Source organism: Truncatella angustata (genome assembly GCF_020726525.1).
Source record: "Truncatella angustata strain MPI-SDFR-AT-0073 chromosome Unknown BKA67scaffold_5, whole genome shotgun sequence".
Taxonomy (NCBI): Eukaryota; Fungi; Ascomycota; class Sordariomycetes; order Amphisphaeriales; family Sporocadaceae; genus Truncatella; species Truncatella angustata.
The window spans coordinates 1753095-1780966 of NW_025763385.1; the positions used below are offsets into that span (position 1 = coordinate 1753095).

Here is a 27872-nt window from a genome sequence, read left to right on the forward strand (position 1 = left end):
CCTGTGCTGATTTGTGTTGATGGCCGGCTTTACTTGACAAGTTGGCGAGTCATGTAATTGTTCGGAAGCGGTAGGGAAGCATATATTATTTCTGAATCAGGGTTTCGGTAGCACTGGACGGCTCGTCCACTCAGTCGGGAGGCTCGGGGCCGTGTATAATGCAGGTGCAAGCTCTAGGATGGTGCCATCTTGCACTATAATTACGTGCTGCAGGCAATATTGATCAATTGAAGCGACCGCAATCGCCGGCCACTCTTTTGAGAGCGGCCGTCCCCGTGCGAATTCTGATCGCATGATTTGAGGCCCGAGTACGCAGCCGATTGCTAAGCAATAAAGCCGTGACTGACATCTCCAGCAATCAGTTTGTGCCCTATTGCGTTTAAAAATTACTAAAATTACCGAATGGTGGACCCGGGATTTATTGAACCTAAGTGTCTGCTAATAGAAGGATTCAAGCGATGTAATATCGACTAACCTCGAAAGTTGTTGGTATCTAGCAGCTTTAAGTCTTTATCAGAGTGGATAGCAAGCGGTATAAAGTAATGATAATATTGATCATCACAATCACGCCAGTGAATGTTGGAGTAAAACATGATCTATAAACCAACTGGAAACCTTTCTGGGTACATGGTTAAGGTCAGACTGTCATCATGTTGTTGAACGACACTTCAAGTCTTCACCGTTGCACGATGAAGACATCGTCCAGCGTCCTCGTGATTACCAGTTGATACGTTTATGCGAGACTCTATCCCTCAACTTCCTGTGCTTTGCGCTTCGTAGCTTTCTCTTTGGCATACAAGAACTTGATGGTGAGAGAAGTTGCGATAAGACCGACGGCAATGAAGATCATGGTGATGAAGCCCTTGCGGTACTGAGGTGCTTCGACCTGCTGCCACACTAGCAACGGCAGCCAGGCCTGGATGACATATGCCATCTCGTTCATGCTCGCAACTACAAAAGCTCTCTCTTCGTTGTCATCGCTACAGATCTCGTGCGCCCACGCCATGGTGATGCCGGAGATACCGCCGCCGATGTTTCCCAGGATGAAACATGCCCACTTCCATCCGTCCGGTATATTCCATGCCGCCATGCTGGAATTGGTAATTATGTTTATTATACCGGAGAAAAGGATTGGGGGCCATCTCTCTCCGCGAAAGATCGTGTCAGACGTCCAGGCATAGATCAGCGTGAAGATGATCTGGATCGCTGGCGTCAGTGTCGGGTAGGAGTTGACCGCAGCCACAGAGTACCCCTCACTTTTCAGCCAGAGCGCGAAAGCCGGCTGGCCGCCATAGTTGCCGCCGTTGTTGAAGAAGATGTACAGAAGGGTAAGGCAGTAGATGTGCCAGCTGCTGAATATCTTCTTGAACTTGGCCTTGCTGTACTTGCCCCGGTTCGCTCTCCCTTCGAGTTGCATGCGTTTCTTTGCCAGTTCGATCTCCGACGGCTTGAGCCACCACGCACGAGTTATCTCGGGCACGTCGGGAAAGAAGAAGAATCCAGCAATCGCAATCGGCAGGCTGATTATGGTGTTCACGATAAACAGCCACTGCCAGCCCCTGAATCCATTTACATCATTCAATCTGTACGTGGCGGTCATCAGGTACCCCGAGAACATGGTCCCGATAGCGCTGGACATATGGAAGATGCAAGATCGCTTCGCCAGTTCATCCTTGCGATACCAAGAGCCAATGATATACTGCATGCCAGGATAAAAGGCAGACTCCGCGAGCCCGATGAAGAAGCGCAGCACATATATCTGTGTTGCGTTCGTACATTTGGCCAGGAGAATCGTCAATACCGCCCAAGTTACCTCGCAGGCAGGTATCCAAATTGAAGGCCGGACTCGGGTTAGGAGCATGTTACTGCGAGAGTCAGCCTTGCTTAGGGATCCTATACTGTTGAAGAATAGATCACCTAGGAATTTCTCCAACAACATATCCTACGGTCCAGCAGGTAATCATGTAATTGAGCTGGTTTCCATAAAGACCTAGGTCCTCTTTCATACCAGAAACAAATGCTGAGTTTACGTTGACCTGATCCAAATACTTGATGAAGTAGCCCAACGAGGCAAAGGTAAGAATCACGGCATCTAGCTTGAATAGAAACCGTCGCTCCTCTGGCGACTTGTCAAATGTGTCCCAGACATATGACCGCCATGTCTTCTTTGGTTCTTGAAACACGATTGCAGTATTCCTTACATCAGTTTCACTACCACTGTCGCTCGTTGCGACTGGCTCGGTAGTCGGCTTTTCGTCCGTGACAACAACGCCGGAGTCGGGCTGCGGTACCATTGTTCTGCGGGTTACAACTCAATTCCGAGTTCCAGGCCTATGTTTGAGTGATCTCGTATGAATCCCCTAAACTCGCGTCATGACAGCCAAGTGGGGAGTTGTCATCTTATGGGGGTCTTTAACCCCTCAGTAACACGCATCCGGCAACTGTACTGACTGGGTATCGCCTGCGGTCATGACGCGATCTACGAGATGTTCACCAAGCCTGGGAGATAGCTAGCTTGAAGGTCTGTAATCAGTATCAGATCTTGAATATTGCCAGGATACTCCCACGCCGCTAAGCCAAACTGGCGGGCGACCCCATCCTGTTCGCATGCGGTCGTGATGCAGCAACACATCACGCGATGGCCAGGCTAGGTTGCTGTATTCGAACCGTGAGGTCGATATGTCGTGCTGCAGAGCTGAACGCGGGGGTCGGGTCGGGGTCGTCGCCGCTCGCATGAAGCGTCCCAAACTTTGGTGGATCACCTCAGCCGGGAGCTATATCGCGTCATCCGCCCCTCCCCGTTGGAACCACTAGTATAGTCGCACCCACCCATCTCGGCGACTATTCTCTTGCACCATCGCTATGCTAGATTGCGAATCCACATTAATAGCCAATCCAGAGCTCCGATTATACATCCTCGAAAGCCGGCAACTCATCGTCCTGCACGGTCGCGTATGCGACAGCTTGGGATCAAATCTGACCATTCCGGTTGGCTGAGACTCATCGTACGTTTATACTGCGCCGGCTTCAACGGTCTGGGGATCACCTCAGACAAAGAGCTTAGGCGGTTATGCTGCATTATCGAGATATCGAGCATTACAAATGGACTTTAACGTTCCCCCGCGTAGGAGCAATGCATCAGATGACGCGACGTCATGATATTGGTTGATAAAGGGAGCTCTTGGGAGCTATCGAGATTAGTTGTAGCTCACATTGATGGTACTGATAATCTTGAGTCAAAGCTTCGTATTAGTATAGTCAGATAAGCAATCTCATTGAACATGGCCCCTTCAGCAATTGACGAGCGCATCACCGATGTCGCTGCGCCCCGTAAGGATACTCTTGGCCTGCCAGAACCGACGTTGGCGCGTCTTCAGAAAGCCGGCGTCGACTTGTCGAATGGCTACCCTTACAGGCCAGCGGCCCCCTTATACCTCGACGATGTTTACAAAATTCGTGGCGAGCCGTGGAAGCACGATGAAGCCGGCGCCCGCGCCGACAAGTCCAAGAGCGCTCTGTTCTCGGCCGCGACCAAGGTCACGGACTTGACAGCTCACATTGGCACAGAGATTGAGGGTCTCCAGCTCAAGGACTTGACAGACCAGCAGAAGGATGAGCTGGCACTGCTCATTGCTGAGAGGAGTGTTGTCTTCTTTCGTAATCAGGATCTTAGCCCACAACAGCAATTGGCGTTGGGCAAGTACTATGGTGAGGTTGAAGTACACGTACGTTCCCACCTCTGATCTCGCGTGTTGTGCCAGTTTGGGCAAGAGAAAGCCATGAGGACTGACATACTCTGAAGCCACAAGTTCCCCAAGTCCCTGGCAACCTGGGCGTGACAGTCATCTGGCCCGCCCTGCAGGCAACTGAACGGCAGGCAAACTTCCGCAACCCAGGCGGCGCCTCGCGCTGGCACACGGACTTGGTGCACGAGCTGCAGCCGGCGGGCATCACACATCTGCACAACGACACAGTGCCGCCGATCGGCGGCGACACCCTGTGGGCTTCGGGTTACAGTGCGTACGAGAAGCTGAGCCCCGACTTCCGCAAGATCATCGACGGCAAGCACGCCGTGTACCGGTCCGCTCACCCATACCTTGACCGCGAGCACCCGGAGGCCGGGCCCAAGTTCGTCGAGCGCATCCACCCGCTTGTCCGTGTCCACCCGGCTACCGGCTGGAAGGCCCTCTGGGTCAACCGCTCCATGACGGACCGCATTGTCGGGCTCGATAAGGCCGAGAGCGACCTCATTCTGAACTATCTATACGACGTCTACGAGAAGAACATCGATATCCAGGTCAGGTTCAAGTGGACGCAGGGCACGTCAGCGCTGTGGGATAACCGTATCACCATCCACAACGCCAGCTGGGATTATGGTGGCCACTATCCTAGACATGGCACTAGAGTCACAACTCTAGGCGAAAAGCCTTACTTCGAGCCGGGAGCGCCGACGAGGCGCCAGGCGCTGGGCTTATTGGATAAGGATGAGTTGCCCGCTGATGGTCCCGCTTAAGTGTAATGGTCTGCTCTAATGCTATGAACAAGCGCGGTAAAGATAAGATTTAGGCCACGGTCTGGAGACTGTAACAAATTGTTATACGTGGCTTTTATACCCGTCTATTTATAATTATAATTACCCGCTTGAAGTCCTGTCCGATTGCGTCGTGGTGTTGTAAACACAGCCCTGCAGGAGACAATATTACGTATTGCCAACCTTGTTCAGTTTATCTAACGTAGATACGGAAGGAATCTGGTACCATAAGCGAGTAAAAAACGTAAGAGTTGCCCATTCTTGGGCCTGTAGCCCGTTCGACCTCTATTATTCTCATCATGTTATTATCATTATATATCTTCGATCTTGAATCGGCCAGAGTTGGCCTTGGATATCAGCCAACGACGTTCTATTAGACAGCAACCATGTCAGAGTCCTGGACCTTGCCGTTGAACTGTCAATCGCGAACAGTGGTTGCGGTTAACTCGTCAGTCTCTGCAAATGCCGTTGCAGATATAATAAACGGCCCACCCGTCCTGTCAGTTCTTGCTGCGCTCTCGTTTTGTCGCAGAAGCTCCTCGAGTGTAGAACGACCCATCGGGTCCTCGGCAAAGCATTTTGCGACGAAAGCTCTCATTGCCAGATCATACCCGTTGCTGCGAGCGTACTGGTAACTAACCGTCCTCAGGATGTGCGTAGATTTTGGCCGGTCTCTGTACTTTATTTCCACGGATTCGTCGCTACCGTCCGCATATACTTACCATGCGGTAATCAAAGTAAACGTTATCTTTAGAGTTATTAGTTAGTGGTGGTAGACCGATACAGCGAATCGCAGATAGATATCTTGCCAGTATCAAATACGTTTGCCATGACACCAAAATATTCGTCGTAGGGTTCAGGCAGGCTTGCGATTATTAGTTATTTTCCAACATGAAGCCTCTTTGAGATGTATAACATCGCCCTTGCTCAGTTGTAAGTCTCGCTTGTCCGAAGTCAATAAGCTATCGCAGTTAGCAATATCTCAGGCTCACCCTGAGCTACCTAGTAGCATACCTTGATTATGGGTGCAAATGCATGGTCCTGATCAGATGCGTCAATGATGCCGATACAGATGTTGGCGTCTTTGGTATAGGCGTGAATGACATTACTTAGGCTTGTGTTAGGGGGAATGGTCTCCTGGACAGGGAGATTGTCAGGTCCGCTAGGCGGATAGGCAATGCCAATGCAAGCACGCGTAACTCACAGAGCCGTCCGCAAAAGGACACAAGTCTGCCGCTTCAGTTTATGACTGCCGGCATAGAAATATACTCCACAGAAGACGTTGCGGGAGTTTTGTTTTCCCCCCTGTTCTTCAACTTCAGCAATGCCATCTCAAAGCTGCCATTTTCGAGGTATTCCATCACCATCGCTTCTCGTTCGAGTGGCTTTTGATCTACCGTAGGGTCTTCCTGGTCTTTCAAATCAGCAATGTTGACTATGTGCTGTGCTAGTGACAGATTTGACAGTATCTCTTTCTCTCTCACATTGTTCCTGTCAACCCAGTGGACGATAGCGAACATTACAGTCACCCCGCGTCTGATAAAAGAAAATACTGAAGTGACTCTGAACAACGGTGGAAACCTGCGCAATTTGGAATTGAAATGTTGGGTGTCAGTGGTCATAGGGGCTTTGATGATAGGAGAATGATCAATCGCTCCGAAAGGTTCCGAGACAAAATGAACCAGCTTGAGAGATCCCATTATGAAGATCGGAGACACAGCGTTTAGATGACAATGTTTACAAGCAAAAGGGTGCAGAGAATGGCGGTTCCCGAAAGTCGGTCGATAAGAACTACTTCGATATGACGAAGGTCGTTTTCCTGGGCTCGACAAAGGCTTGACTGTAACATTCTCACGGCATGCTCTGCCGGTAATCCCACGATAGGGTAAAGGGTAAAGTCAGCAGCGTCATGGTACAACGTGAAGCTTAGCCCGATCGACCTTGTTCCAACACGAGATGAAGTCGCGTTTGAGTACGGACGTAAGCACTGGTTTCGGCCGTGCTTCTGCTTTCAAGATATGCTCTATGGGATATCAAATTGAGACGGATTCAGCGCGCCAACAATCAATACCCGTAAGTAAGCGATAATAGTCAACCCGGCAGGTGTTATCTCACCGTCGTACCGCGCTCGATCTTGGTGAGACATGTTGAGAATAATACCACCACACTTGACCTTGTGCCGAGCAAACGGATTTGACTCGTGAACGCTTATCGACGACTTCCGTTGATATTAATACGTTCGCCCGGATTGGCAAGTGCGCCACAATCTTCGGAGCCGCGGAGCCGGGTCGAGACTTCGCCAGTCAACCATTCGGGCACCCATTAGAGCGTCTGAGTTACTAAGCAACGCAGCAAATCGTGAAGCACTTGCATGCATCACATGATCAAAAGCTACGGTTCGAATGACTAGAGTTCTAGTGATCTTAAATTTCGTTTTATTGTACTGATAAAGTTCTAAACTATTTTCTAGATGGCATTGAGTTCGCGAAGTATATACGTAACATTCATGCAAGGTTGGTTGTTGAATGACTGTATCCTTGTTTATTATACATGCAAACGTTGGCTAGACCTCTCATAAATGTTTTCCAAAGGGCCAGAGGCTCCCTATCTTGTCATGTCGCACCTTCTTTGTCTCGTGGCAGGTTATCGCGGTCAGCTATGACATGTTTAGTTCCGCATTCTAATTCCCTTCGTAGAATTACCCTCGCTCTTCCCTAATCCGGCAACAATAGGACTAGACGCGTCCAACCAATGGGCGATTTTTGTAGGGCGCAAGGGCTCTCAGAAATAAGCTTAAAATACGAAGGGCGATCGCGCTTCGAGACTTTTCCACCGCCCGTGTCAGGTACCAAAATGCAGCGCTAGCACTTAGCAGACTATGATTGTAACTCTCAGGGCATTATGCACTGTAACAGCAAGCGGCAGTGTTTACCTATACCGAGGGTTCTTGCTGATTAGTCGTCGTAAGCTATGTTATGAAGGGTTTGCAATCTCCCGGCTGCAATTGGTGGACTTGTCCATCGCCAAGTGCGGCTTGCGGGCAGGCGCCCCGAGTGTGCGTCCCTAGGCGAGATTAGCTACGATGCAGCATATCAAAGCTCACAGGGTCCCTGCATCTATTGAAATTCAACACGATGAAGGTGTAAACATCAGTTTAAGGTGAAAATCCTAGAAATCCATCAGTCCCAAGTGACAACACCCAGCGCTAGCTATACCCAATACTAGGTTCATTTCGGTCAAGCGTCGCCCGCATTATACTATTGACGCGGTGCAACGGTGACATTATTGACCTGTTTGTCCAATGCTAGCGGATTTTGGTTATCTAAAATAGCCTCAAGCCACGCGTTCCTGCACGTTCTGGCCGGAAACTTACCACAGAGCAATTGGCAGGCAAGCGCGAGGGCGTAAAGGAAAAACCGGGGTAATACTGTTTCTGAATAGCCGCGCGAGCCAGTATAGGTATATCATGGATATACTATATAAGCCCTTTACCTTGTTGGATAAGATAGCCTAATAATGAATAGCTGCATCTTAATAGTATTGCAGTTTCGTGTGGCTTAGCAACATGTATTCGCTCGTTTTCACACTCGCTTCGGTGCCGCTCTTTGCCGGCGTAACCAATGCTATTTTGGACGGCATTGATGCTCGCGATGTCTATGAGGAGATGGAACACATCTTTGTTGACAATAGCGGAACCAACTCTGATGGCTTCATCAATGCAGTCACTCCTTGCAGCAACTATTTCCAGGACAGATCTGGCATTGAAGGAGAGCAATCCTCTGCCCAATGGGTTCGCCTCGCCTTCCATGATTTCATCACCGCGGATATAGCCGCAGGCACCGGGTATGATATATCCAAAAGTTTTCGGGCAATCTTGCACATGCTTACTTGCGGTACACAGTGGATTGGATGGATCCATTGCCTATGAGGGTAATCGAGCTGAGAATGTCGGGTTGTTCATCAATGATACTCTGGGATTTGTAAGTCGCTCAATATCTTTTCGCCCAAATGCACAAGCTAACACTTACTAGATGCTGCCAGTAAGATTGAATGAACGACCTACTGATATTAGTTCTGACAAATGTCCCAGACAATTAATGCTTATCTGAGCATGGCAGATAACATAGCTCTGGTTGGTTGCTTCACTTCTCAGACTCGCAACAGCGCCGCTGATATCCAATAGGGTCTAGTTGCTGCACTTTCCACATGTAGTGGTGATTCCACAGGTATTCAGATCAGAGCTGGCAGAACGGACGCGATCGCAGCCGGTCCTTCCGGTGTTCCAGAGCCAACCACGGGACTGGAAGAGACCCTTGCTCAATTCGCCGCCGCTGGGTTTACACAAGAAGACGCTATCGTGTCGACGTGAGTGAAATGTTCTGTCATTGTCATTGAAGCTAAAAGAACTGATGATCTCGCCAGAGCTTGTGGTCATTCTCTAGGTCGTATTCATTACACCAACTTTCCAGATATCGTTGACAAGAGTGCCGTAACGGGATCTAAGTATGATCAATTCAATGGAAACATCCGTTCCCAGTTCGCTAATTGTTTCAAGTACTCATGGTGGCGTGGGCTTTGACGGAACTCCGGCCGATTTTGACTCAAGTGTTGTTAATGAATAGTAAGTTATTGTGCCATGGATGTTCCAATCATCATATGCAGAGGAATCCCGCGTCCAATTTCGTCTGTTGTCGCTACGTATGCTAACTTGTGTTAGTCTCGATGGTACCGGAACTTTGGGAGGCCCTCTCATTACAGCCCCTAATGTTGATGATCGATCCGACCTACGATTGTACAACTCCGACAGTAACGCCACCATGGAAAGTATCTCAGAAGAAGCTACTTTCCGCTCTAGCTGCTTCGACGTATTTGAGCGCATGATCAATACCGTGCCAGCCGGTTCAAGCTTGACTGAGCCCATCACTCCTATGGCTTGGAAAGCAATCGAACTTGCTACTGACATCAACTCTCAAGGTGTTGTGTCAATCGGCGGCCGTATTAGGAACCTATATAATACTGGTTCTTCACCCAGCACTGTATCTTATACCGTCTCGTCTGACGCTGGGGATCTTACTGCAACAAGCGCAACTTCGTCAGGGACAGGGACGTCACTGTTTGGTAAAACTACCTACTACAACTTCAACACTTCTATCGAAAGCCCAGGAACAACTTCTTTGGCCTTTGGCGACGTGACGTACCCAATCAACGATAACATCTTCGTGCTCCCTGTCAAAAGTACCACGAGCGGCCGAAACAGTGGCAGTATTAAGGCCGCAGTTCTCACCTCTCTCATTTCATCCGACGGATTGAAAGTGGTGTTGTACGTGCCCGGCTCAGTCTCAGGCACACGTGCCAGAAGAATAACCACTCAGACCGTTGCCATGACGCAGTACTCCACCGCTGGCGAATACACTCTATATCAGGCGAGTGTCAGTGGCAATATTGGATCTGGTTCTGGGACCATCGTCAAGGTTGTTATGGGCGATCTTTCCAGTCCGACCGTGAAGGTGGATATCTTTGGGTAATCGTTGAGAGGTTCAAGTCAGATTGCTTGCATAATGATCAGACATCCAGGAGACAAGATTAATAGTCTATATGAGGAAATCGGCTGATTATATATTCCATGATAATTTATTACCATCCGTGTCTTGTAGACAGCAGACCTGATCAAAAGCCCGCACTCTGAGAAACGACTGCGGATCAGATGAAGATATCTATGCCATACAATCGGTACGCCACGCTCTAATGCGACTAATCCATTCGTCTGCTCGGGGTATCGATGAGATTGACACCAACCAAAATCTGACATAGTTTGTAGCAAAAGAAAAGTGCCTCGCGAGCAGCTTTTGAGGAAATTGCTCTCTCGTTCTGGAGGGAACGTTTGGTAGATGGCATAATCTTGGTAACTATGCCTCCTACTGAACATATGGTTTTGCAGCAACAGAAAAATGTGAACTCAGGCCACCAAGGAAATAATTCATCGTCTTCGGCTTTTTGTCATCCTTGTCAATGGGGCCCTACATGATCAGCATCACCGGAAATGCAGGTTGCCTTATCGCAAGAGGTACCGATCTTCAATAATGAGTATCTCTGGCGACATTTTCATTCAACTTCCAGAAGAGTTTGTCCTCGCGTCTGAGCATCCGGAGTGTATAATTATGCGATGAAGCCAAGCTTCTATAAGTGTATTAGACTAGGTTAGGATATTTGGGCATGCTGCTAAGCTGTCGACCGCAGCTAGCGCGGATACAGGGCAGCGAGGGTATGGACTGGTGCAACAATGGCCGTTGTAGTGGAGTTTATTGAAAGCCAGCTAAAGTTTGGCCACTAAATCTTAACTTGTGCGTGGAATTGCACGGTATTTCAAGAGCTGTGCTAACTTAGACTAACCTTAAAGCATGAGATCGCAACCCCGACCAGTCGACCCATTCGCAGCGACGTAACCGGAAAAAAGGGTTAATGTGTATGCGCAAGTCTTCAGTCATACAGTGCACCATATACGATCAAGTCTCTCGCATAAGCTTCACTCATTGTTTGAGTAATTCCTTTCTCTTTCAACTATGGACGTTGACGAACCTTTGCTACTGTTTCGCTCCCAGTATTTGCAGTGCGTGGATCACGATTTTCTTGCGTGGCCGCCATCCACACTACTAAGGCAACCTGATGCCCTGCAATTCCTTTTCAGGCGGATGTTTGATACGGAGAAACTGCTGCATAGGCCACCAGTTCAGTACGAGCTCAGGATACTGAAGACGTTGGTCACCAAAATCGAAAGGGTCACTGGCCAAGGTGTTTCAGGTAGTGTAAGGCTGCATTTGAACCGATCGTGCGTATGAGAAACTAATGCTTGCTGTAGCCATTTCAAAACCTCAGGAGACGACTTACAGATCTAGAGAATCAAGAAACATCTCAAGGTCCTTTAGCCACGCAGGACGCGTATCTCACATATAATTGCACCAGTTCGCTTAGCTCGTGGCGGCCTGTTATCCTCCACGAATCGCGCTCCAGAATCTCAGGGTCGTCGCGAACCGGGCATCGCACCTGGGAGGGTGCTTTGCATCTCGCCTCTTACCTATTGTCTAGTCCATCAATTATCGATGGACTTCGCGTGCTAGAACTCGGAGCTGGTACAGGCTTCTTGAGTATCCTGTGTCGGAAATACCTCAATGCTCAGTACGTAACCGCTACAGATGGTGACGATATGGTTGTTGCAGAGATGCAAGAAAACCTGCTTCTGAATGGCCGACGCGAAAGCGATAATATCGTTGCGCGAAAGCTTTGGTGGGGAAGTGATCTATCAGGCAACTGGAGGGAACGTGTTGGTGAAACAGAGTTCGATGTTGTGATTGCTGCAGATGTTGTGAGTCTATTGGCAGCTCGTTGGTAGCATTGAACCTTGCACTGATAGCCATGGCAGATCTATCAAGAAGAAGCGACAAGATCACTGGTACAAGCACTACGCGCCATCAGTGATAGGCAACCTGGAGTCAAAATCCTCATGGCAAACGCACTCCGATTCCCGAATATATTCGAAATCTTCAGGCATGAGTGTGGTAGGCATTTCAACCGGGGTGATATGAAGCTTCGATGCGAGAGCTAATACAACGCACAGAATACAACAACTTGTCCATACATGTCGTCAAATACCAGATGACGCCGCCACCAAAACAGAAAGCTTTGTTTTACTCCACAGCCATGCCGCTACAAATCGTCGAGATCAGAAATTGCCGGAAACCAGAGACGTCTTGATGCCACGTGCAAAACCTGGCTGGTGCGAAATTACATATTTTTGGGATTCGCATTGCCCTCTGCAACTCGCCTGTAAGTGAGCTGTGGCATTTGTTATCGCAACACCCGTAAGCAGTGCCCTAGCTTTGTGGCTTTGTACTGTTCATTGGGAATGCCAAAACCCTAGAGTCGTTCGAGGTCTCGGGACAGTAACATCGCCAAGACACTCTGACCAGTCTACACATGATCTAAACATCAGGAAAGTTGACCTGATTTGATAGAGGTATAGGTGTCACTGAGAAAGACCAACAACAGTCTTGGGCTATAATTCATCGGTTCAGTCAACAAGGTTGTCGGATCATGCATGTGGACCAGCACCGAAGCCGGCTGGTGCGGTAATCCAAGTCTCCGGCACAGCGGCACATTGTGACAAATCTCGACTGAATGCTTGTCGGTTTGGCGCCATCACTGACCCATCAAACCAGAGCTTTTGCAACAGCTTTTGCGTACGTTGATGCAATGTGGTCATCACTTGTTGCCGCGCGGGTAAGGGATGGCACGAAGTGTTGCACTATTCGCACTATATTCTCAATACTTCCGATCCACAAGGCACCACCAGTGAGTGCGTCAGAAGGGAGGGGAAAATAACATGAATTATGAATAAATAAATAGACTTTCCAAGAATGATCTCGCACCCCAATTTCTTGACGATAGGGGACAACGCCAAGGGAGGGAGCTTAGGCACAAGTAAGACGGGGTTGGCATGAGTCAGGCCTTTCTCTTGGTCGACGTCTTCCTATGATATGCTATGTCCAGTCGACGAGGGCCGATTTATGGGGTTCTCCTTAACTGAGGTCACTTTCACTGCAGCGCTGAATGGAAGTATACAGGCCCTAGGATGGGTTGTGATCGTTCTTCATATCGTCATACAACCTGTAGCTGTTTCTTTATGCTTGACCTGACTCATAAGCGGTATAACGGCATGAAATCTGTGATAATGTTCGAATCATGTTGTACTTCAATGGACCGATGTTACAACCCATCAAATCTGACAGGGTAGTGACTATCTGAATAACGACCGTCCAATATTCCTCACACTACGCAATATACATCATCACTACTTTTAGTGAACAAAGTGGCAGGTGTAACAGATAGACACCACTCAAGGTTGGGGGGGTGGGTGCGCAGGGTTGTGGCCTCGTGAGTATTTATCACTCTAGCGGCACTGTCGTGTATATTCGACACTGAGGCTGATGCGAGAACTAAAACGACCACGAGTGGTTTTTATTAATACGCTGAATCAACCGCGGTCTATTCGCCGTCATGACGGGCTGCCATCGATGTCGTTAAAATTGTCCAGTCTGCAGTCGAGGCCCATCAACCCTCCCACATACCCAACTCCTCCACTAGAAAAGCACGTCTTGGACCCCCATACCCTGGAAATATATGGGCTCGCCTAGGGATTTCTCAGCGTCATGGGACAAATCAACTTTATACCAGGTTGCCTTACCGCTTACGTATCTTGCAGAACCAAAATTTGGTCAATCCTGGGCTGCCTGTCTGCTCCCACCGGGTGGCTTGTAAGGCGATATAGAATGCAAAGTGGAAACAGACAAGACGGAAACATTGAGAGCACCGAAAGTCACTGTTTATGTACAATATGAGAATGGCCAAGGTTCAAGCATGCCACTCAAATCAGATAACGTAGTGTATAACGTCCCATTCTTAGCAGCGATCCGAAGCAAGCATGCACGTGAAATGTGGCTCCAAATCAAAGATCTCAAGAGAACGAGCGACTACAAAGAATCGAGATTTCATTCATACGAGTCTATTATGTTAGGCATTTCGTCTTACGCCCATGACGGAATAATCCTACAAGTACATTCAGTCTCAACATCAATATGTTAGACGCGTAGCTTTGCGAATCCTAAGCGCAACCAACCCCAATGAACTCTCGCCGACTCTTCGTTCCAACTCAATGAACATGAGTCATCAAATCATTCCAATGGGCTTTATTTGGGGCTCCGGCAATATGCAGCATACTCCTCCGAAGTCATTATTCCGTAAGCGCCAAAACACCAGTCCTCGTCAGACGATAAGTTGTCTTCTGCACTGTCTTGATCAGGTTTATCTGCAACAGTATTATCCTCGTGAAAAGAGTGAAGTTTTGACCTGAAAACAATGTTGATGTTGGGTTGCTTTTGAATGGCGGGTCGAGGGCCATTCTCTTCGCTCCCAGTTTCAGGAGTAGTGAGCCGACGAGAAGAACTCATCATTCTGTTGAGCTTGCTTTGGATGTCGGGTAGTTGAAAAAAGTTCCGTTCATGCTCTGACATGTAGTCAGTTGGCATTTCATGCTTGTCACTATTCTCCTAGAAGAGCTCGTAGGGCCGGGATTCCTGTGTTTCAACTATGCCATTCTCCGTTGCGATATGTTTACCAACAGGAAAGAGGTCTGGCATATCAGTGTCTTGAGGTGCGACACCTTCAATAACTTCCATGGTTGCCTCGCGTCCATTTGATTGTGCCACCATTGGAGTACGTTCAGGAATTCCCACGAGGTTGTCCTTGTCGTTATCTCGCACGTATGCCACATAGCAAGGGTCGCCACTCTCATTGAGCTGGTCGATCACTTCTTCCGGCCTGCGAGGATCAATAGTCACACGGCCATCGTTGAATTTGATCCACCTGTTTCGACGGAAGTCGCGTATCCAAACCCAATAGTGGCCGGCTCTAGCGCCACCAGAGTGACAAATAACCGCATGGAGTCGATATTTGTGCTCAGTCAGTCCATCGAAATACTTTTCGTAACTCTCTTTGGAATCTCCGAGAGATTTAGTGTCTTGCACGCCATTGATGCTGGCTCCATTTAGAAGCAAGGTCGCAGCCTGCATGAGAGAAGCTGTTGTAGACGGTGTCAGACTTCTCTTTTTCGTCGCATGAAAATCAGTCTCATTCGTCGGCTGACTGTCAGACTTCCTCTTTTCAGAAAGAATAGAAGCAGAGGAACGAAGGGGCAATTCTTGCAGTATAGCCTCAACCATTTCGTCATCCGAATCAAGGTATTGACCAGTTGAGAGATCCTCGCCGTCATCGTTAACAATAGTCGGTTGAGTTTGGACTGGAAAAGTACCAGTGTCACGGTTGCTTTCCTCAAGGCCCTTGTCATGACCTTGAAGACACCAGAGCTTTTGTCGCTGCTGTGCCAGCTCAGAATCATGTTGCGCATCCATGTAGCGATCGAAGAACAGCTCGTCCGTCAAGCGCACAGGGTTACTGTTCTTCGTTGCACCACTACTTGTAGCATTTGCGCGCTGAATCCGGATATGCACAATCGGCGAGAGTTGACGAATAGTCGAAAATCTTCCGAGGTCGCTATCAGCGACAAACTGTATGCCGAAAGAGCGACTGAGTGCATCGTGTATCGTCGACGAAACACCTGGCTTCTCAGCCGGGAAGGCGTTGATCCATCTATCGGGGATGAGCTCCTGTCTAGCGCTTTTGTAAGCCTCCTCATTAGACTCCGCCATCTTGTTCACAGTGTAGTTGACTATCAGAGGGAAAAAGGTTTTCGTAATGGTGTCTGACTGCAAATCTTCCTTGCCTGGCATTGGGCCACTAGAAGATATCGCGCGCATCAGGTGTTCCAAGATAAAACCGATAATTTCCTCAACATCTTGTTGTTCAGTCCCTTGTCTCTCGGATTGTTCCAGTCGGTGACTAATGACCTCAATCTTTTGTTCCAGCGAGAGCTCCTTGGGAGGTGTGTCGGCCGAGGAATTGACATCTACCATTGGAGTGTCGCCGTCCAAGAGCGCAGGTTTGGCGTCTTGGGACATATCATCGAGCTGGTGATCCTCGTTTTGTATCTCGGGTATGGCTGGACCTTCATCGTCAACTAGTGTCTGGGAGCTCACAATACTCGCAGTCTCCAAGGATTCATTGACGGGCTCCACAGTGACATTCACGTTGTTGGTATCTGCAGAAGTGGCTTGGGGAGGGGCCGGCGACGGACGTGCCGGCAGGGGTGGTGGCTTGGTGTCGGGCTGTTGGAGCGGCATCTTCAGAAGCTCCGAAGCTGAGCGTAGCGCCGTGTTTGCTAGTTTTTGGGGTGGTCGTACTTCCACTGCCGTAGTTGTGAGGAGATCCCGGAAAAGCGACTGCAGCAGCTCAACAACTGTTACCATTAGTGAGGGTGCCGTTGCTGGGGTTTCACAATGCTTACATATCTTTCCAACAATGGCCTCGTCAAGACTAACCTCAATACCGTTGCCATAGCCCAGTTTTCGCTGCGCGACACTCTCCACGCTGAGGTTGAGACTATCCTGTGGGTATCGCAGAACAAGATCTCGCAAAGGAGTTATAGTGTAGATATACTGCAGCAAGCTGTTCAAGTAACATGTGTTCCCGATGTTACCAAGACCGGGTGGAGTGCTGGTGTCAGAAGGTTGTTCCTGGGCCGGCTGATGAGACGCGCCCCTATGGCCTGGTTCATCGCTTGCCTTGAAAAGCCCTGCCCAGTTGTTCAGCTTGTCGGCAAGATCCACGTTCAAAGTTCGGGCATGGTCGGCGAGGACCTCAAGAGCCTCTGCAACTTTTGCCCGGTCTACCGTCGGGTCTTGTGCCTAGCACAGAAAGTCAGATTGCTATATCCACAAACATTTTAACTGTGACATACTTTGTTGTTCACCAATTGCTGCAAGAGATCATGAGGATACTCGATATCAGCGCCTAAGATATCGGCCGCTTGGACCCGTGTCATCTTCGAGGTCACGCCCCCTCCAGCCCCCACTGGAGTCAGGAGATCTTTGTCGAGATACTTGCCAATCTTGGCAAGGTGATGGATAGCAACATCCTTGCCCGCTTCTGATGTTTGATTCAGATACTTCTCGATGAAGTAGTCGGCAGACTTTTGATCCAGATCCGCGCCGAGGTATTTGTATGCTTCCACTACTTCTACCATGGTCTGCGCATCTAGAGGCTTTGGTTTAGATTCTACTTCTGACCTGAACACCATAAGATCGAAAGCCACGTCGGAATTCTGTTCACCAATGAGTCGACCACCAGCATCGAGAAACTCCTGCCATCGCATTGGGCATTTCTGTACAAGAATCTTGGCGGCGTCGGCATAAAGACTAGGCTTGAAATTGGCCAAACAACCTAACAAGACCAAGTCCTCCTCGTTGAGGGATGGATTGTTGTCGAGTGGTTCGTATTGGCATCCGAGAAGACGCTTCAGTAACTCAAAGGCCGGCCTGGTCCTTCGCGGAGTTGCTATCTCTTTGTAAGTACGTTGGCCATCTTTCAGGGTCTGTGCTTGTTTGTAGTAGATCATGCATTCAGCTTCGAAATCTTCCCACTTGGCTCTAAGCGTTCCAAAGGCTGTCGGAGAGACAGGAACCCCGAGGCTAGGAAATTGCCAAGCCTCCTCATCAGGTTCGCCTTCCGTCTTGAGCGTTTTCTTGGTGCAGCCAAGAGTGCGCCATAGGTCGTCGAAGTCGTCCTTGAAAGCGATCATGAACTTTTTGTTATGAGTCTTAATAAGTCGAGGTTCTTGGATTCCGTCGACCAAATATTGACACAGCATGCCAACCACGCCTTCTGCATTCGGATTCCATTTCGTCAGTAAGCTGTCGATTCTATCGGCATCTTGAAGCCGTGCCTCTCTAATGTTCTCAACAAGTCGGGACTCGTCCATGAGAGTGTTGAACTCTTTTGCGCTGATGCGAGGGGGAAGTCGCTCGATCTGTAGCTTGCAATCACACCCATCAATGATGCACATAAAGTGAACTCTGTCAGTGACGTGGTCCTGTTTGGTTCGGGTCGCCTTTAGCATCGTGTCGCTATCGCGGCCGGTGAGCAGGAACATGTGCATCTTCATCTTGTGGTAGTTCTCAAGTGGTGATGGGTTGGGACCATTAGTGACTTTGAAGCGAAAATGGTGCAAGCATTGATCACAAACACAGGAAAGAAACTCCTCGGTCGAACCCCATCCCGTTTTGCCTGTTTGACTGGGGAGGAGTTGGAGTTGATGTCCCTCTGGACGACATGCTTCCTGACCTGGACGCAAAATGTCACCGCTCAGAAGGCGGTTGATGAGACGGGCTGATGTGAAGACTAGGCGATTTGGGTTAATGGATGTCGCCCAGCGGGAAGTGATGATCCTGACCAACCTTTTCCGGCATCTTCTGAATTACTGTCAGAGTTTTCCAACAGTCTTGCAGCGGTCTCAGCGGTCTCGCTCCGAGGGAGCGACCACGATGAGGAAATCATGATCTGAAGTAGCGATGCTGAGTGTGTGTTGGCTGTGACAGGATTGAGTAGCTCTAAGCGATGCCGTGCTGGGGCAAAGAGATCCAAGGCTAGAAACTAGCTACAGAGCATAGGGTAGCTCTACACTCTACACGCCAGATCAATGTCCGGATGTATACAGAACAAGGTAGAGGTCCTAGACTTGATTTGCAACGTCCAAGCTGACCTCGTGTGGAAGCTTGTGTGGGAGAATTTTCAGTGTTCGCTGGCTAATTTGGACTGAAAGGTGTGGGGTGGGCAGCCTAAGGTTTTGAGGCTCCACGAAGCTTGCTAGGTGACAGCCAATGATGCGCAAGTCGAGCCACACACGATGATTTTTGGAGTCGTTCGAGCCACAGTAGTGCTGAAACCCCAGGACGCCGACGCCAAGCCACGGTCTCAAGAATGAGAAGGACAAGACAGAGGTGCTGTATGCAAGCGAATGAGATTCGTTGCCAGTCGCCTTCACAGTTGTTGTTGTGCGGCCACTTGGAATTGGAGGCCAAACAAATAGAGTTCTACACAGGGATAACCGGCTCGGTCTCAAAACTGCCGAGACTGTCGTAGAGACAGAGACAGGTGATAGCAGTAGTCTAGTGCGATGAGCAACCAGCAGAAGGGATGGGCAGTGGAGTGAGGGACTGGGGTATCAGGGGTATCATAAAGGGCCAGAATCCGAAGGGGCGATGAGAAAGACCATGCCCAGACAGACAGATGCTAACTAATGCGGATAAGGACGGTGCGGTAAAACGTGAATAAAGACCCAAGAAGCGATAACAAAACCCGTAACGGAACTTGACGTAACCCGAGACAATGCTCCTAATAATGCTGGACTCCGAAAATGCGATGTATCATGAACAAGGCTGGCTCGTATTGTCTTGATATGATGAGCAAGGCTGATGATCACCATCAGCTTGGAGAGCTGTCGGCGGCGGCTTGCTTTGCTTTGCTCTGCATTTGTGGTAGGTCTACATACGTAATGAGGCAGCTACTGTAGGGGGTAGGGATGACAGATGCCTCATGCACTGCCATATAGTGCACCGTGCATCAACAGCCTCCGGCGCTAGACAGCGCTAACGCCTCTTAGCGTGGCCAGGGCACCTCTGGGGTATGGATTTACAGATATTCCGATAGCCGGGGACCGAGACCGTGGCTGTCGGTGTGGCTGTCTCCTGGATTGGCTTGACCTCTGATGTGCCTGTGGCGGAGCAGCAGCTGAGGAAGTTACGGCACTGCGGACATACGCACGGAACGGATCCAGTAAGTTACTCGCAGACATCACAGAAGCTCTACTGCAAAGCATCTTGACCACCCGGATAATCCTCGGCCTCAATCCAGCCCAATCAGCGCGGGCCAATTCAAGCTTGCTACGAGCCTCCAAAGCTCTACTACCGGAGTGCATCTGGACTCCATTCGAGGAATTGACGAAACCACCACCACGAAAGCTCTCGCCATTGCGACCGACGTCCCACTCCGAAGATGGCGAACCCGCATCCCATCCCCAAGGTCTACCCAGAGCATCCCTTTCACGCCAAGAATGCCATCAAGTCCGGCGTCAACGGTGCCATGATTGGAGGTGCCGCCGGTCTGATCGCATCCGCCGTCCAGAACTCCCTGGCCAAGACCAACGTTGGAGCTTTCGGCATCTTCACGCGATCCGGCGCCACCGTCGCTACCTTGAGTACGTCAGACACGCCTACAACATAGACCCCCGGGGAAGGCTATGGATGTGGCACGACGAGCATTCACTGACTGAATCCCACAGCTGCCGTACCTGCCGTCTACTGCTTCGTCAAGGACGCCTCGGCCAACCTCAGGGAAAAGGACGATACCCTCAACACCACCATCGCGGCTTTCTTCGGTGGAGCTACGCTAGGTCTACGATGTAAGGAAAGGACGAATGGTGGCAGCCGGCAGATGCGAAGCTAACCACACGTTCGACAGCACTCCGTATCCCCCAGATTCTTGGCCAGGGAGCACTTATCTCCGTGGTTCTCACAGCTTTCGATTACACCGGAGGCCATTTGAAGGGCAAGCGACCAGAGCACGAGTTTGCAGACGAGTTCGAGCGCAGGCAACATCTGAGACTAAACCGCAGGCGGCCATTAACAGAGACAATTGCGGATATCGGGGAGGGTAGAGGTACGCCACTCATCCAGCACTCTTCTATTAGACGTCTACTAACTTGTCCTGCCACAGGTATTGAGCCCCCAGGCTACAAGGAACGAAGAGCAGAGAGACTCAAGGAGAAGTACGGCGTCGAGATCAACCCCGTTTCTGCCACAGTCGAATAAGTGACTTGCATGGCTCTGAAGACGATAGATGTGTACATAAACCAAACCAATGGGACTTTTCTTGCGTTTCAAAACAATGTTGTATGGGGCTACACATGTTGATCTACCCAGCTTGGACGAGCGGCTGTGCAGCGGAACGCGGTCTAGAATTACACTCAGCTTGGCTGGATAATTACAGACCATCGAGAGCTGCCCCGGAAGACCCTTTCGTGCCTCGGCTCCGAACTTGAACCACATTCGCAGTGCACTAATGCTCTCCCTCGAATTTGGCGCATATGGAACCTAAATAATGACATCACCAGTCACCAGTCAACAGAGAGGCAGAATGAAGGAACAAATTCCCATGCCACTTCGGCGTAGCTTGGTATGCGGGCTCCGATATCATTCTTTTCTTCGCTGAGGATACCACGGGGTCATGGTCGCTTGATATATACTTCGTACCTCCCCTATCCATAGCCTAAAACATTGTTGTAACGCATTGCGCTCATCGCATAAAGTTCTCTAATCAACCGCCAAGATGATGCTACATTGATTCCCCGCGGCCACCAGGAATTTGTGGCGAGTTTCCAGACAAACTACGACAGCCAAACCCTGCGTCCGAACCTAGATGGCAGTGAATTGTTAGGCTTGTTCTCTCCGAGGTCCAGCTTTGTTAGCTAGTACTGAGTTACTCCATTCCCACTGGCAAAATACGTAACCGGAGGCCATCGTGCTGTTCTCCTAGTTTTTCTGTACAAAGAAGCATCATTTGGCTTCTTTTCTTTACATAGGGCAACAGCCCACCTTCGCCTCTCCTTCACATGTACGATAAGAATAGCTGGGAGCACGCGCCGGCTGCGCAAGCAGCGGCATTCAATACGCTGATAAAACAACCAAAGAAACCCAGGCATCGCCTTCCTAATCATCGCTTAATGTACTTGTACTTGATCTTCAGTTACTCTATTAACACATTCTTACTTATTATAATGTTCAATCTACTAAGCTACTTGTTATAGTACTCATAGCTTTCAAAAACTTAAACTTATATATTAAGAGATTTAACAGTTTAAATTAAAATAAATTCTTAATTTAAATCTAATATGAAACTATATTAACTTTATAATTTATAATGTTGTCAGCTTTTTATTCCACAATTTTTGTATTATTTATTATGAGCATATAAGTGCGAGTAATTAATGCCGTTATAATGGCCACGAATAGTGTGAGACAAAGAGCTTACAACGTTACCAACTGTTAAGTTGACATGGCTTAGTAATGTCTTGTTGAAGAACCCCATTCTAAATGGAGATGGTCAGATCTCCCTATATACGTTTCATAGCCAACAAAGGTAGTGGGTACTGAAACACATTATAATCATTAAACCATAAGTTAAATGCTCGAAGCCAATTAAGTTTAAGCAGAAACTAATGACACTGATATTCGTAGAGATTGTCTCTAGCATGAGCAGAACGAATCAGCCGTTTGGCGTTCAAAATAACCATCGAATCCTTGAATCATTATTCATATAAGCTATGGGGACGTTTTTCAAGTGCTTGAACTAACTACGCTTCCTTGAGATTTTCATTTCGCACGGTTTACATTCTGCCGAATTATCTTTCCGCACGGTTTGCATTCTGCCGAAATATCTTTACGGTCTGTACCGGCGTGTGGATACTACGTATTCATGGGACAGTCGAGTTTCTTAGCCAGACGTAACGAGGGAGCACTCGCCTGCAAGTCTTCCACTGTTCGGGTCGTTATAAGGGGTGCAAACTTCACCTGAGCCCTGGGCCTTATTGCAAGTTCCCGAACCTGGGCCATAATCCTATCAGCAGGAGCCACGAGAGATCAGGACTACGAGAAAGGGGAGGAGTAGGCTTACCTTTGTACATAAAGAGGTCCGCGCTACTGTGAACCTACTCTCTATTGAGATCTGCCAATAGTGTACGCAGACTTGCGCTGTGTCTCTTTAGATATTCAATACAATCTACGCCTTGACTAATCTGCGTGCCATCGGGCCACGTTTATGTCCAACCTTTTAGGAATCATGGTTTCTGTTTCTGGATGATGTTGATGTAAGATCTATCATCATAGCAAAACTTTAACAGAGCCTGATATAGAGATGTACAGTGGCCGTAAATTGGTGCCTTTGAACGAAAAGAGACGTTACAAGGACTGAGTGTTACAATAATGTGCGGTCTGAAATATGATAAGACTGGAATTTTAGAGGCGCTGAACAGGTCATATCTGTATTACTAGAGGCAGTATACATTGGCTGGGTCAACACATTCCCCGCTAAATCTTCGAGGTGGTCGCTGTTGATAGCCAATAGATCCAGTTTCCAATAGAGGTTTTTGTGTAGACTAAGCCCAAAGTTGCGCCATCGGTAAGTTATGGACGGCACGATCGGCAGCGGCGACCTTACAGCCTAAGGAAGAAAAGAAATACAGCGAAAAGGGCGTAGAGGAGCTAATGGAAGCTATTGGAATGGCATCTTATGAAGTATCGGTTGTCTGTTCTGACCTGGCCATGCCATGCCGACGGGAGACGCAAGGGATCTGAGATCTGCTTACACACCAACACGATGATGCCTGCTCACCTTCTGAATGCTTAAATTCCGCGGCTGTCAAGGATGGCATGGTTTCCACTCCGTTTCACTGCCGATTTCTCGTTATTTGCCTCTTCCCTTCTGACATGTTCGCATCTCTTCGCCAGCCTTTGGCTGTGGAAAACTCCTGGTTTCGGTTTCTTTTCCTATCACATTTTAAACCAAACTATATTGTTCACGATCAGATGAATGTCAAAGAGTAGATGCTGGCACAGCTTCACGCATGCCAGGCTGCAAACATAACACCGCACGAGCCTGATTCATCATACTTGGCTGCCGGGATGTTGCGATCACACAGATAGCTCTATGCTGAAGACTATAAAGTGGATTCATTATCTGTTGTCAAGCAACAGTTGTCGTTAAATTAGAGTTCTGGCATAAGCTTTGAAGCATACCCTTGATACTCCAGCGCTTATACATAAATGTTCCCCCTAATTCTAGGATTTAATGTGGGACAGGTCACAGGAAAGATTTTGATGTCCTGCGTCTATTAGACCCTACGCCCGGGTGGTCGACACGCCCCGCACCACGTCGTATTTGGCGATGACAATACCACCATCACGCCGGTAGCAATCCACCATTTGTAATTATACATGAGCACTGGCGGAAGTGCGAGGAACACCGTTCTTTGCATCCTCAGTAACATGCATTTTGCGTATTGCCAGTTTCGCTATATTGCCGCGAGTAGAGTGGGTTGGTCCGAAAATGTTCCATTGTGACTGTTGTCAATCATTGGCTAGACTAGTCTATAAAATGCCTCCATTGAGGTATTGCGCGTTTCGCACGTTCCGATCAACCTGGTCAATCCGAGTAAAAATTGGGACTATGGATGCGGTGCTATGGTACTCTGTCCGCCAGATACCTAAATAAAATGAGCAAAGACTATATCCTTTAGTGAGCCCTACTGCACCTTGATCCATATATACCACGGAGGATTTACAACGAGCACGATTACCTGGTAGAACTGCCTGTCCAGCTAGGTTGGCTCCCATTAGCCATCGCCTAAGCTGTTATGTATATTGTCATCCACTTAAATATAGTATAGTATCTCCAAGAACTTATGATAAGTTTATAAGGTTTTGACTTATTTTAATCAGCAGCTTTATGTTGTATTCACTTCGAAGGTTGTTTATAATTTCAACAAACTGCTTTAATTGGTGGAATTTAATCTGCCCAGCTAAGAATTGCTTAAGGGGCGAATGATAGTTCAATAACAATTTCAGGAATGCCTCCTTCGTCAGAACGCACAACGGAGGAATCTTAATTTCGCACAGGCTGTGTCAGTAATGTTGCAAAACAAGTTCCCTTGATTCTTCAAAGAAAAGTCGCGAAAAGCCACAAGTCGAGATGGAGAGAAAATTCGAAACCAAAAGATCGCAATTCACAGACCACTCAAAAAAAAAAACGCAGGCGTTTGGTTATGTAGGAGTTCCCGCTGTATATGAGGGGGCTGACTCAGCCAGTAATGCGGCGCCGAATCATTATCTGAAGGTCATAAAGAATTCGAAGAGCCTTTGCGGGATACAGACGCTAGGTGAGATTTGTTTCCGTCCAGGCATGACAATAGACTATCGATCTAATATCTGGAGAAACAAGTGACAGAAACCGACGACCGGATTGCTCAGAGTGTTGCTGAGCATTGTTTGTGGAGGGCCCGCTCCCCATCAGGTGAAGACTATTCTTCTCCCATTGGGCAACAACAATGGAAATGTGAGTGCACGGTGGTGCTTTTTACGCGTGGCTGCCTTCTGCTACCTGGGATTACGCACATTGTTAGTCACGATAACACCGAAGCCATCTTGAGCTGCGCTGTATCTGGTTTTGATCGGATTGCGACCGACGTCTGGCGTAGAGCAAGTGGAATCAGGCAAGCGCAAAGAAAGACCGTCCAAACACGAGATTGTATACGCTGTTTTTCTTCTTCGCCTTCTTCTTCTTCTTGTTTCATGTGTGAAATTCAGTCTGGCCTATGAGTTATATTGAAACCAATCGGAACGCACTTTATACTTTGCCATCCGTCAAGTCAACAATGATACGGGTTAAGGTTCTTATGATCATCCATAATTTAGGATGGCTCTGTGTTTGTTAGCTTATATGGAATTCAATGTACTATTAGTAAATACTGAGAACCTGGTCACGAGTTAAATTCAGCGCATCATGGAATGGGAGGGATTGAAATGAGGCCATTGGAGTTTCAGTATTATTTCTTGTCAATGGAAAGATGGGGACAGTTGACCCTGTACAAGCCAGGCCACGAAGAAACCCCCACAAGCTTAGTTTTACCATATAGTCACTCATCAAATTACTGACTAGTCGTATACATGGTCATTCGCCAAGGACGCTGGCACTAGTTAAGCTTCTCACGGAGGATCAGATATGGAGTCCGTTTGAAGAATAACCAGCTAGTGTAAAGATCGCCTTTTTCCCCCTCGCCTACCATTTCAATACTGAGATCTGGGGAAACAACGTCGTGGCGGGACCACAAGTTGCTGGAGCCGGCTCTATTTTCGGTTGCTGTTAGCTTTTACTCCACAAACTGAATATACCGATCACCACTCGTAAGTCTCTCCACTACCTCCACTCCAATGCAAAGAATAGCGCTTTACGATCCCCCTCATCTTGGGCCGTGCAGGCCAAGTGGCCTCATCCATATTAGCATGTAAAAGCAAATTGAGTTATAATTTTATAGCTGCTTTAATTTTTGCCTGGCTAAGTCTGATGATACATTGGATCTATACAAGACCCGCGTGGTTATAAATGCCGGGACTCCCAAACTCCGAGCGCGATTCTATGTCACCAATGCTGCTGATATCCTGTCATGCAGTCCAATTTCAAATATAAACAAAGAAGAGAATCATTGGGTATCACCTAAGCTAAAGATTACTCTTTGATCATGAGAACGACAGAGCTCAGCAATGATGCCAGGACCAACGCTGTCAAGATTCCGGCACCTGCCTTGTCGCCAGTAGTGATGACGGCAGCGGTCGCGATCTTGCTACTATCGCTTGCACCGGCATCGGCGTTACCTGTCGAACTACCACCGGTCGAGGAAGTGTATGGCGACGGGGAAGTGGCAAACAGATTCGACATGATGACGGACATGGCATTCATCTGCTCACCCACACCGTAGTGTCCGTCCCAAGTGGAGTTGGCCAGCCAACTGAAACCACAGGCCGTGCCAGAATGACCCTTCCAGCTAGAAGCGGGGGATCCGCTGCATTGCTCGGCGGCAGCCGTTGCAGAAGATTCAAGAAGGGGTTTGATGGTGTCGTACGTGAACGGAGCTAGCTTGGCTGTGTATGCCAACCAACGCGCCAAATGCCCCTTGAATGCTTGCTGATCGGTGTTACATCCGGCCGAGGTGCTCTCGCAGGGCGGCTCCCACATGATACCGTTCTGGAAGAAGGTTGTCGAAATACTGGTAACCAAGCCCGTGACACGCTCCTTCCAGGTGTCAGACTCGGTCATGTTGTACATAAAGGCGGCACCGTGTACGAAAATTCCAGCATTGTAGGTGAACAAAGCACCGTTGATCTCGGTACAGTTGGCGTTGTCCGCGTTACCTGCACCATCGAGAACTTGCCAGTCGTCACTGATAAAGTTGACGTTCTCCTCCCATGCGAAAATCTTCTCCGCCCAATCGCCGTAGGTTGTGTTACCCGTGTACCGAGCTAAGCGCGAAGCAATGTTGAAGAAGCATCCATTCGAGATAGAGTTCTTGTAGTTGTAACCGTTGTTGAAAGTGTAAATCTGCCATCTCAGGCCTCCTCCGCATGTGGCGGTGGCATCGTTCCATCTGTCTACGTATTCGTTAAAGCCAGCCTGGGCGAGCGCCAGCCATTGTGGTTCATCTGAGTCGGGATTGGTGAAGTTCATCTCGGCAGCAGTCATGGATGCCATGAGCCAGAAACCCTGGTCATCGTTTCCCAAACTCTTCGTTTGATTTGCTGGCATATAATCGGCGTCGTCTCCAACCTGATGTCGCATAGCCTGGAGCGTGATAGCGTTGTATGTTTCGTCCCCAGTAAAAGCCCAATAATCGATCAAAGCACCAAACATGGCACCAGCCTCCCACCCTGGCATGAGTCAGCAAGCCAAGAACACTCGATTTATTGAGGTGTTACCAACAGTAGTACGGGTCTGGCAAGTTGCCGGGCGTGTCACCAGTATTGTTACCTTGTTCACGTCAGCAAGCAAGCTTTGACTGATGGCCACAATTGCGACTACAGGGCGCGACTTACCGGTATAGTACTTGACCATGTTGTACGCACACTCTCCAGCGCCGGCAATGATGGAGGCTTCACATGATCAGTCATCGTTATCTTATCTCACGACATGGCGAAAACTCACCGTCACTGGAAGAATCCATGGTCAACGCGCCGGCCCGACTGAGCAGCAGGCTGATCAGCCCTGCGGATTGTAGGGCTTTCAGCATGATTAC

At 48.7% G+C, this 27872-nt stretch overlaps 8 protein-coding genes across 8 annotated transcripts; 4 read left to right on the plus strand and 4 right to left on the minus strand.

Moving 5' to 3' along the window:
• Nucleotides 1-745: 745 nt before the first annotated feature.
• Nucleotides 746-2294, minus strand: BKA67DRAFT_518631 (major facilitator superfamily domain-containing protein; the record flags this gene model as incomplete). Its single annotated transcript, XM_046098026.1, has 2 exons — nt 746-1865; nt 1918-2294. 2 exons carry the CDS (start codon nt 2292-2294, stop codon nt 746-748), a joined length of 1497 nt encoding a protein of 498 aa, XP_045957311.1.
• Nucleotides 2295-2874: 580 nt separating this feature from the next.
• On the plus strand, nt 2875-4764 carry BKA67DRAFT_307853 (taurine dioxygenase). Its single transcript, XM_046096121.1, has 2 exons — nt 2875-3725; nt 3803-4764. The coding sequence occupies exons 1-2, from the start codon at nt 3282-3284 to the stop codon at nt 4511-4513; spliced, it is 1155 nt and encodes a 384-aa protein (XP_045957312.1). The 5' UTR covers nt 2875-3281; the 3' UTR covers nt 4514-4764.
• A 1005-nt stretch (nt 4765-5769) lies between these two features.
• BKA67DRAFT_536738 (uncharacterized protein) lies at nt 5770-6231 on the minus strand (the record flags this gene model as incomplete). Its single annotated transcript, XM_046100208.1, has 1 exon — nt 5770-6231. The coding sequence occupies one exon, from the start codon at nt 6229-6231 to the stop codon at nt 5770-5772; it is 462 nt and encodes a 153-aa protein (XP_045957313.1).
• Nucleotides 6232-8096: 1865 nt separating this feature from the next.
• On the plus strand, nt 8097-10056 carry BKA67DRAFT_659683 (heme peroxidase; the record flags this gene model as incomplete). Its single annotated transcript, XM_046107492.1, has 8 exons — nt 8097-8374; nt 8433-8511; nt 8563-8571; nt 8622-8663; nt 8715-8896; nt 8954-9034; nt 9087-9152; nt 9249-10056. The coding sequence occupies 8 exons, from the start codon at nt 8097-8099 to the stop codon at nt 10054-10056; spliced, it is 1545 nt and encodes a 514-aa protein (XP_045957314.1).
• A 1035-nt stretch (nt 10057-11091) lies between these two features.
• On the plus strand, nt 11092-12280 carry BKA67DRAFT_659684 (putative methyltransferase-domain-containing protein; the record flags this gene model as incomplete). Its single annotated transcript, XM_046107493.1, has 4 exons — nt 11092-11334; nt 11388-11891; nt 11949-12084; nt 12144-12280. The coding sequence occupies 4 exons, from the start codon at nt 11092-11094 to the stop codon at nt 12278-12280; spliced, it is 1020 nt and encodes a 339-aa protein (XP_045957315.1).
• Nucleotides 12281-14533: 2253 nt separating this feature from the next.
• Nucleotides 14534-18743, minus strand: BKA67DRAFT_307894 (uncharacterized protein). Its single transcript, XM_046096122.1, has 4 exons — nt 18433-18743; nt 16938-18376; nt 16485-16884; nt 14534-16436 (listed from the first exon to the last, which is right to left on the minus strand). The coding sequence occupies exons 1-4, from the start codon at nt 18530-18532 to the stop codon at nt 14632-14634; spliced, it is 3744 nt and encodes a 1247-aa protein (XP_045957316.1). The 5' UTR covers nt 18533-18743; the 3' UTR covers nt 14534-14631.
• A 1286-nt stretch (nt 18744-20029) lies between these two features.
• BKA67DRAFT_659686 (uncharacterized protein) lies at nt 20030-20844 on the plus strand (the record flags this gene model as incomplete). Its single annotated transcript, XM_046107494.1, has 4 exons — nt 20030-20231; nt 20316-20435; nt 20495-20692; nt 20750-20844. The coding sequence occupies 4 exons, from the start codon at nt 20030-20032 to the stop codon at nt 20842-20844; spliced, it is 615 nt and encodes a 204-aa protein (XP_045957317.1).
• Nucleotides 20845-26311: 5467 nt separating this feature from the next.
• BKA67DRAFT_593116 (family 76 glycosyl hydrolase) lies at nt 26312-27866 on the minus strand (the record flags this gene model as incomplete). Its single annotated transcript, XM_046104905.1, has 4 exons — nt 26312-27507; nt 27560-27607; nt 27673-27729; nt 27782-27866. The coding sequence occupies 4 exons, from the start codon at nt 27864-27866 to the stop codon at nt 26312-26314; spliced, it is 1386 nt and encodes a 461-aa protein (XP_045957318.1).
• Nucleotides 27867-27872: the final 6 nt, after the last annotated feature.

Bases quoted from the DNA above. Each gene is read 5' to 3' on its own strand.
- BKA67DRAFT_307853 (XM_046096121.1), top strand. From the start codon at position 3,282: ATGGCCCCTTCAGCAATTGACGAGCGCATCACCGATGTCGCTGCGCCC. The intron at 3,726-3,802 runs GTACGTTCCCAC...CATACTCTGAAG, and splicing joins ATGGTGAGGTTGAAGTACAC to CCACAAGTTCCCCAAGTCCC.
- BKA67DRAFT_307894 (XM_046096122.1), bottom strand. From the start codon at position 18,532: ATGATTTCCTCATCGTGGTCGCTCCCTCGGAGCGAGACCGCTGAGACC. The intron at 16,885-16,937 runs GTATGTCACAGT...TTTCTGTGCTAG, and splicing joins AGCAATTGGTGAACAACAAA to GCACAAGACCCGACGGTAGA. The intron at 16,437-16,484 runs GTAAGCATTGTG...TAATGGTAACAG, and splicing joins GGCCATTGTTGGAAAGATAT to TTGTTGAGCTGCTGCAGTCG.